This window comes from Octopus sinensis, linkage group LG2 (genome assembly GCF_006345805.1).
Source record: "Octopus sinensis linkage group LG2, ASM634580v1, whole genome shotgun sequence".
Classification (NCBI taxonomy): domain Eukaryota; kingdom Metazoa; phylum Mollusca; class Cephalopoda; order Octopoda; family Octopodidae; genus Octopus; species Octopus sinensis.
This window is the reverse complement of record NC_042998.1, coordinates 204786145-204796268: the sequence shown is the minus strand read 5'-3', so window position 1 is coordinate 204796268 and position 10124 is coordinate 204786145. Positions and strand designations below refer to the sequence as shown.

Genomic DNA, 10124 nt, shown 5'->3' with positions numbered 1-10124 from the left:
GTTGTTGGTGCTAAAGACAATGTTTTGGCAGACAAAAAGTTAACCCATGACAAATGTCTACTGATAGGGAGAACAGAGGAGACATGAAAACAACAAACAAAAGCCATCTCCTCAACTGTCAATGCAACAGATCCACAATTAACCCTTTCTTTACAGGACCAAATAATGAAAAAGGGTATCAACATAAAAGGAAGATGCCTGAGAGGAAGTGCATGCGGTGTGGAATGACTGCCCCCACCTCAGGAACAAGATGCAGATGGTGTTTCAAAATAGGACACTACGCAACTGTTTGCAAGAATTTTCCAAGAGTTAGAACATCATTTCTTATGTTTCTTTGGAAAATACAAATGCAGTTCGTGAAGACAATAAGAATAGAATGGCAATCCAAAATAGAGGTTACCACCAAAGTGTGCAGCATAATTGTGGAATTTAGAGTGGACACTGGTGCAGATGTGACAGCAGTACCTGACCGGTTCTTCAGGAAGAATTCTCCAATAATAAAACCTACAAACAAAAGATTATATGGACCAGGTCAACACAAAATAAAAGTACTTGGACGTGTAGATGCCACATTGAATTATGGGAAAGCAATATCGCAACAGGAACTGTACATTGCGCAAGACTTAGCTGAACCATTATTGGGTGGACCAGCAATCAAAGCTCTCAATCTATTGAGTAAAATCAATATGATAAAAAGTGAAGGTCTCCAATACAAAAAAAGACTTCCCCAATGTGTTTACAGGTTGAAGGAAATTGAGGTATATACCGTAAATCCTCGAGTATAATCTGCATTTTTCCCCCCAAATTTAAAGGTCAAAATCCCTAGTGCGTATTATATACGAGGTTAAAGATGAAAATTATTTTCTAAGCAATGTCCGAGTCTCTATTTGCTATGTCTATGCCTACATCGATGGTCTGTTGTTTGCCAGTTCTAGTGCTGATGAGCATGTACAACATTTAAAGCTGCTTTTCCAACGCCTGACCCAATTCAGAGTTACAACAAATCCAGCTAAATGTGTTTTTGGATCCTCTTCACTTGTTTTCCTTGGCCACCTCATCGATGAAGTGGGTATTAGGCCTCTTCCTGAAAAAGTCCGTGCTATCCAAGAACTCCCTCCTCCCACCTCGCTCCGGCAGCTTCATCATTTCCCGGGATTATTGAACTTTTATAGACAATTTATCCCTCGCTGTTCGAAACACCTTGCTCCTCTTACTGAGCTTTTAAAAGATCGCAAGAACAAAAACGAAGCTATTTCACTCTCACCTTCCCAAATGGATGCTTTTCGAACGGTAAAGCGTGAACTTGCTCAAGCCTCTCTGTTAGCGCACCCTGTTTATGGTGCAAAGCTTTCGCTTGTGGTAGACGCATCAGATACACCGGTAGGCGCCGTGTTGCAACAGTTCCATCAAGAACATATGCAAACTTTGGCATTTTTCTCTCGGCAGCTGCTGAGAATTTAGCAGAGACGACCAAACCATTCCGGGATCTACTAAAAAGACCACTTGGATATTGGACCAGCCTCAAGAAACGCTTCGGACTCTGAAGGAAAAGCTGAGCTCTGCACCAGTACGGGATGCATCGTCTTATGGCTTGGGTGGGGTACTTCTTCAGAAGGAAGGAGATGGCCGGGGACCTGTATTCTATGCATTGAAATCTCTCATTGAGACAGAGCAGAGATATGCACAGATTGAGAAGGAAGTATCAGCAGTCACAGGGTGTTGTGAGAAGTTTGCTTTACTTCTTGATAGAACTACCAAAGTTCTTGGTAGAAACAAATCACAAGCCTCTACTACTTCTGCTAAAGACTAAACGTCTCAATGGGTTGATTCCAAGAATCCAGCGTCTCCGCATGCACCTAAAGAGATTCACCTACGAGATCACACACATCGCAGGGAAAAACCTCGTTACAGCAGACACCCTATCCAGAGCTCTTGGCAGCGTACCAATGAAACAAGAATTCCAGCAGGAGACAGAGATGTTTGTCTGTTCTTTCATAGAGACCATCTTTGTGAGTGACAAACAACTGGAGGAAATCAAGCAGAAACTAAGACCTGACAAAATCTGTGGTCAAGTGGTCAACTTCTACAAGATGGACCACTGGCCTGAAGCAGCCACAAGATCAGGAACTGAGACCCTTCTGGTTTTGTATGGCAGTATCTAACAGTTTATCAGGGATTCTTACTGTATCAGAGTTGACTCATCATCCCTGCAGACACCTTGGATCGTCTACATGAAGGACACCAAGGTGAGGGACAGTATTTGGTGGCCAGGCCTTTCCAGGCAAATTGCTGAGAAGATAGGAAGGTGTAGTAGAATACGAGAGAAGGAAAAGAAATATCCACCAGAACCACTACAACCCAACCAAGTTACCTGGCTATCCGTGGCAGAAGGTAGGAATGGACTTGTTTGAATTGAAAGGACATGGGTATCTATTAGTCATTGATTACTATTCTAGATGGAGAGAGAGATCTCATCTACAGACAACAATATCAGGCAGCATCGTTGACAATTGTAAATCAATATTTGTTAGATATGGTATACGAGAGGCAGTCATTTCTGATAATGATCCGCAATTCTTTCTACGCCTCACTAGTAGTCCCCATTATCCACAAGGAAATGAGAAGCTGAACGTGCAGTTCAGACAGTTAAAACCCTTCCAAAACAAAAAGGCAAGTGATCCCTATATCGCACTGCTTAATTATCACAGCATTCCACCACAACATGGTAAGGGTCCTGCAGAGTTGTTGATGAAGAGGAAACTCAAGGCTCCCATGGCACAATTATTTATAAAAATGTATCCTGCCAAGAAAATGCTGAGCAATACAAAAATGCAGACTCACAGCTCAAATTGAAACAAAAAGTCAATTTCAGTAAGTGTCATTGTTACATATTCATATCTATGTGTTTGCGTATGCCAAACTACATCCCCACTCTTGGCACTATTTTGTTAGTGAACAGTACAAAGTGTGTGTAAAGTATATAATGTATTACTACGCTGAATGTCGTCGTCTGTGTATCATGAATAGAAAATAAACACGTAACAATAACAATGGTTTTCATTTGGTTGTCTTTCCCGTTAGAACACAAACTACACATAACATGGTGGCAGCGGTAAATAAAGAAACGGAAACTGTGCCTTTACAACAAATCTGAAACGCAAAGAAACAGGAAATTAACAAACAAAACATCGCTTCGCCTTCGGACAACATACACGACGATCCAAGATGGCGACCCGTCGCCGTACAGATGAATCTACATCCGATTATGGATTGGGGCTCCGATGATATTTTGGAAGCATTTAAAAAGTTTAAACAGAAAACTCAACTAGCTTTCAAAAGTTTCCTGAAAGGCACAACTGATGATGAGAAGGTAAGCTATATCCTTTTGTGGTCAGGTAATAAAGGAATAGACCTATTCAATAGCTGGGATATGTCAGAATCGGACTGCAATAACCCAGATACACTTCTTGAGAAATTTGAAAGGCACCTAGAGCCCAGGTCGAACCATAGAATTCACAGATACGAAATCCAGGGCCTGAAACAAGCCCCACAAGAAACAATTGACAATTTCCTGTCAAGACTGAAAAATGTTGCAGAGAAATGCAAATTCAAAGACAGGGAGGAGAGAATTGTAGACCAATTAATATGGGGGTGTGCCTACAAAGAAGTACAAAAATCACTAATAGGTAAGGACGCTCTCCAGTTGGTAGAAGCAGTAGACACTGCAAGAGTATTCGAAGCCACTACCAAACAGATGGCCTCACTTAGCTTACAAACAAGCTCACTTGGTAGCAGTGTAGATACTGTATCTAGGCACAGGACACATACCCACAAAGAACTTGCCAGTACTGTGGTACAGAGCATGAATTTAATAACCGAAAAAAATGTCCTGCATTTGGTACACACTGCAAAGGATGTGGAAAACTTAACCACTGGAAAAAAATGTGTAGGGTAACAAAATCCCAGAGATACAAGCCCCAATTTTCAAAGAGGAGCAGAAATAGAAGAAGAGAGATACATGCACAACAACAGGAACAAAGCACCTCAGAGGAGGAATTCTTGGCAATCGGCATAATAAATGTGCATGAGATGGGAAAGGACGACCGGAAGAAACAAGATGAGGCATACACGACAATAAGAATTGAAAAGAAGGCCGGAAGGAAAAGAACAAACATAGACTTAAGGCTGAAAATAGACACTGGGGCCCAGAGTGATATCTTGCCTGTCAGCTTATATAAGAAGATGTTCCCAGAAAATATGACAGAAGAGGATAGGGTCAGGAAAGGAATCCTCACACCAAGTGATGTGGTCCTCACTGCGTACGGAAGTACCAGGATCCCACAACTGGGGAAAACAACGATTAGGGGGACACACAAAGGGAAAACAATCAAGTGTACATTTTATGTCACAAGAACAGAAGGCCCAGCAATTCTTGGACTCGATACCTGCAGGAGGTTAAATATTGTGTCGGTCAATGCTGAAGTGAAAGCAGCTCCAAGCAGGGTTGACAGTGATATGCCTATCAAAGACCGACCACCAATCACAAACAAACAGGAGATGGAAGGACTAAGCAGAAAGGTCCACCACATTGTAAATGTGACAACCAGAAAGCTAGCGGAAATCAAAGAGGAGAAGGAGGAAATGATATCTGGTGACATCCCAAGAAGGCCATGGCAAACTATTGGAGTAGATCTGTTCACAGAGGGCCAAGAATGGTATTTAATAATGGCCTGCTACTACTCCAAATTTCCATTTGTGAGAAAAGTGAAAGACCTGACAGCCAAAACAATCACTACAGTGGCTCGAGGACTTCTAGCAAAGCAAGGAATACCAGAGCAGATCATATGTGACAATGGAACCCAGTTCACATCGCAAGAATTCAAAAAGCTAGCCGATGAGTATGGGTTCAATATTACAACCTCATCTCCACACTACCCCAAAGGTCATGGGTTTATAGAAAGACAGGTGCAGACAGTGAAGAGAACACTAGTCAAATGCCGAGAGACTAAGGAAGACCCACACCTGGCACTTCTGTCCCTACGAGTGACACCACTCATAGCTGATATAAAATCCCCAGCAGAATTACTGAATGGCAGGAAGTACAAAACTACCCTGCCAACCAAGATCCAACCTCCTATTGACCAGAAAGAAACAAGGGCAAAGCTAGCAGCCACTCAAGAACAATCACAGAAATATTACAACAAACATGCACAATACTTACCTGAGATACTTGGAGGACAACATGTGCATTCTCAAGATGCCATAACTAAAACATGGATCCCAGCACAGGTTGTCAGTAGAGCTGAAACTCCAAGATCGTATATAATAGAAACGGAATCTGGTAGGCAGCTGAGACGCAACAGAGCCCACATCCGCCCAACACCAAAGCTGTCAAGGACAACGTGTACAACACCTGCTGCATTGGTGACAACACCCACAGAATCATCACCCCAACGGGCACCAACCACCCATCAGCAGACAACATGTACAACACCTGTTGCATCGGTGACAACACCCACAGAATCAACACCCCAACGGGCACCAACCACCCGTCAGCAGCCCAACAACACACCTCAGACACCGGTGCGAAGCACAAGATCCACCAGATGGAGAAAAAAAACATTCTGCCACCGGTTCGATACCGTTAGAGAAAAAAAAAAAAGAAAATGAAAAGAGAAGTAACTAATTCAGCTAGACTACAAAGCAGAGGCAGAATAATCTCACGACTTCTGCTGTAGGATTGCCACCTCAGGCTGACAATCCATGGAGCAAGGGAGACTACTCATAGTTGTCTTCACTGCCAGAAGACCCCTTTTATTTTTTTCAAGAAGAAGGGATGTTACACATTCATATCTATGTGTTTGTGTATGTCAAACTACATCCCCACTCTTGGCACTATTTTGTTAGTGAACAGTACAAAGTGTGTGTAAAGTATATAATGTATTACTACGCTGAATGTCGTCGTCCGTGTATCATGAATAGAAAATAAACACGTAACAATGGTTTTCAATTGGTTGTCTTTCCCATTAGAACCCAAACTACACATAACAGTCATCGAGCTAGGAGGGCATGTATGATCTTTTAATGAAGGACAACCAATTTGGGTGAAGAGACTGGAAACCAGTCCAGCCAAAGTGGGGAAAACTCTATCACCAAGGTCAGTACTTGTTGAGGCAGATTCAGGACTAATTCATCAAAACAGAAGCCATTTTCGCAAGAGAAGAGAGAAAACCAGAATTATCCACCTTACCAACCATACCCAGAGACATTCCTGAGTATTGCTGCGAAAATTCAGCAGAACATCTTGCCGAAAAAGTTGACCCACCAGAGAGCCAGTTCACTGTGCACAGGGACGTCTCAAGCCAGCAGTGGTTGGAGAATTCAAACACCAAAGAAACTGTCATTATGAACTCATAACTTGAAAGGGGAATGTGGTGTTATCTCCCTTTCATTACAGGAACTCTCTAGTTTAAAAGAACACATTTGGGTCCCTGATAGTAAGAGGCCATTACTGTGTATGCTTTGCTAATAAATGGACGTATTTCACGCTGAATTCTCTTTCAAGATATTAACAAATATCGTCAACCTTCATTATACCACAGTGAGGTGGTAATCTTTGAGATCAGGGGTTCATGTGGGGATGAGATGAGCCAGAAGGGCAGTGACATCAACGTTCGAGGGGCCAGACCGGAACAGGAAGTGGGAGAGAGGAAGTGAGGAAAGCAAGACCAGGGTCGTCTTCTTTTGACCTGGTGTAGTTACCTGAATTAACTAGAGAGGAACAAAAGTGACTGGGAAACTGATATTTTAGATCAGAACAATTGGAGAGGTGCTGTTAGGACAGCCACAAAGAAAAGATGATTCAGAGCTCTGAGTTTAGAAGAGCCGATTGCAAAGGAACAATTGGAACTGAAATCAACAGTGAATGTTGGATATGTATAAGACAACTTTGATGTTACAATGGGATCTTCAAACTCCACCCAGGTCACTGATGTTGTTGGTCTATTATTACTTTTGAAAATTAAGGAAGAATTCCCTAATATCAGCAAAGGTTTGTATGGAGATGATGTGTTGTTTGCTACAAGCGATCAATAGGATAAGGAAAAGACTAATAACATTTTTAAAGCTATATAACTTAGACATCCTATTTGAAAACATCACTAAAGCTGTTCATTTTTGGCTGTAACATTAAATTTAGACAATGGCTTATTTTATCCTTACCACAAAGCCTATTAAAACCATTAATTATATCCATGCCTCGTTCAATCATTCCCAAAGTGTTATTAATGGGGTGGTCAAAAGGGTGTCATTAAGAATTTCTAACTTATCTGCAAGTGGAAATATTTTTATAACTTTACCTCCTTTTGTAATACAGAATTGAGGAAGAGAGGATTCAATAGGAAGATACACCGTGTCAACGATACACTATTTAAAAATATATTAGGTAAACATTTTTCAAATCTTGCAAAATTAAACATTGATACTCGTTCTGTGGACGACCCTCCCACGCATCAGGTCCACCACCATAATAGAAGACACTAGAATACATTTAATTATAATAATTATTATACTGAGCAGATTAGGAACAAACTCAGCAAGGAAATGGGAAATCATCTGGTTCACCCTCCCCCTCAGTAATCTCCCTAAATTACTTTTTAGGATTATTGACAGGAATTTCCCATTAGGCCATAAATATCCCATTTTTAATAGATCCTGTAGCTTCCCTAAATCACAACTCTGTGCCACAGGAAAGCTTTAGCCTACGCAATGATGGGCAAATATGGAAATTCATCAAGTCTGGTGAGTCGTAGATAAGGGATATCAGTTGGTCTGAGCAAACTGCACCCACAACAACTGGCAATACAAAAATCTTGGGAAACTAAACAAGAACAATCAGCCATCCCCTGTACATCATCGCCATCCGAAATCCAGATACAAACTGTTGTCCCTGAATGCCCATAGTTTATGCAACAAGGTGCATCTTTTTGACTCTTACGTCAAAAGTATCAACCCAGATTTCATCACAGTCACAGAAACATGGGCACATTCTGCACTCTGTGATGGAGTTTTCAGCATAACCGGCTACAACCTGATCCGCAAAGACTGCATTAATCGCCGTGGAGGGAGTGTGATGGTTTTTGTTCGATCAAATCTATCAGCAATCCCTTGTGATGATTTAAACCAATCTCAGCAGGAAGTATTTTTCTGCAATATACACATGGCCATGTCAACACTTCTGCTTGGAGTCGTTTACCGCCCCCCAAATTATCGTCAAGACGCACAGCTTTTTTATATCCTCAGAGCTGCTGCCATGAAAACAGCCACTTATGTTTATGTTGCGGGGGACTTCAATTTCCCTGAGATTGACTGGGAGGCCTTCCGTTGGCCGCAAAGTGCAGATGATTTCCTTGAACTGGTGCTGAATTCAAATTGGTCCCAAGTCGTTACCTCCCCCACAAGGGGTAACAACACTTTGGATCTGCTACTTACCGCTTCTCCTGAAACAATTATCAGTGTCACTACTGAAGAACCTTTAGGTGACTCTGATCATTCCATGATCATGGCTGACTTGTCTCTGATTAGTTGTAACAAAAACCACAACCATCTTCAAACTGCCCGCTTTGACTGGAATAAAGCAAACTGGAGCTCTTATTGTACTGACCTGCAACGCCCAAACTGGCTCGAATTTTATGCCTCTGGAGATGTGAACACTATACTTCAGAACATTCTGAATTCAATAAGGGCGGCATGTGCAGCATCAGTACCATGCAAGCACAAAAAACCCACCCAATAGTGCAATTTGGGAGACTGCAGCAGTCCGACTTGCCAGGAAAGGACGCCGTAATGCTGAACAGGAATACAAATTGCACAAATCAGAGAGCAACAGGAAAAAGCGCAATAGATCAGCCAACTACCTCAAGCAGGTGACAAAAAAGGCAGCGCTTGAATTCGAACAACGCATTGCAACCAACCCTGACAGCAAAGTGTTCTGGAAGTATGTGCACTCAAAGCAGAGACCTCACTCTCCAGTTGGTCCCCTTCGCAATTCCCACACAGGACAGATTACTGGCAATCCCAAAGAATGTGCAGAAATCATTGCTGGATGCTATGCAGGCATCTTTACTGTCGAAGACCAAAATGTTCCATCTTCATCACCACTGACACCGGACTCTATATCTACTATGCAATTTACACCAGCAATTCTACAACGCTACCTTAAGAATAAACGCAATTATGCCTCTCCTGGTTTCGATGGTGTTACATACCTACTTCTCAAATGCGGTGGGTACTTTCTTCTAGGCTAACTTTCTCTATTCTTCCAATTCTGTCTTGACAATGGTGTTACTCCAGAGCAGTGGAAAACTGCCAGTGTTATCCCTCTGTTCAAAAAAGGTGACCGCACATCGCCTGTCAACTATCGCCCCGTCAGTCTTACTAGCTGCATCGCGAAACTGATGGAATCCTGTATCAGAGAAACCCTCTGGAACTTCTGGAAGTCTCACAGCCTCATCCAGCCGTCACAATTTGGATTTATTCCTAACTCCAGCTGCTGTAATCAACTCATCAAGTTTCTTGAGGACATTACCCAAATCACTGATCGCGGTTTCTAGGTGGATGTTGTTTACCTGGACTTTGCTAAGGCTTTTAATTCTGTGCCACACAAAAGACTTATGGTGAAGCTCTCTGCGTTGGGCGTAAGAGACGATCTCTATAACTGGATGAAGTCCTTTATTTTCTGCCAAAAAGAGGTTGTCACAGTTCTAGGACAGCATTCTTCACCCTATGAGATGACATCTGGTGAACCACAGGGATCTGTTCTTGGCCCCTTTTATCTGTTGCATATGTTAATGACATAGATGCCAACTTAAAGAATGCCACAGTGCTGAAATATGCAGATGACATCAAGCTGTACCTCGAAATAAAGAGGTCAGATCCTGTACACGATAGATCTCTATTGCAAGCAGACCTGGACACAATGCAGCAGTGGATCATGGCAAAACCTTGAAGTCATGATGACTGCCATCCTTTAACTTATAAGACTTAATAAGTATGTGTTCTACTCAAAAATATTGAGTATCATCATCATCATCATCATTTAACGTCCGCTTTCCATGCTAGCATGG

At 42.1% G+C, this 10124-nt stretch overlaps 1 protein-coding gene across 1 annotated transcript; it reads left to right on the top strand.

Moving 5' to 3' along the window:
• Positions 1–2397: 2397 nt before the first annotated feature.
• Positions 2398–2853, top strand: LOC115227445. Its single transcript, XM_029798274.1, has one exon. The coding sequence runs from the start codon at positions 2398–2400 to the stop codon at positions 2851–2853; it is 456 nt and encodes a 151-aa protein (XP_029654134.1).
• The last annotated feature ends 7271 nt before the right edge of the window (positions 2854–10124 follow it).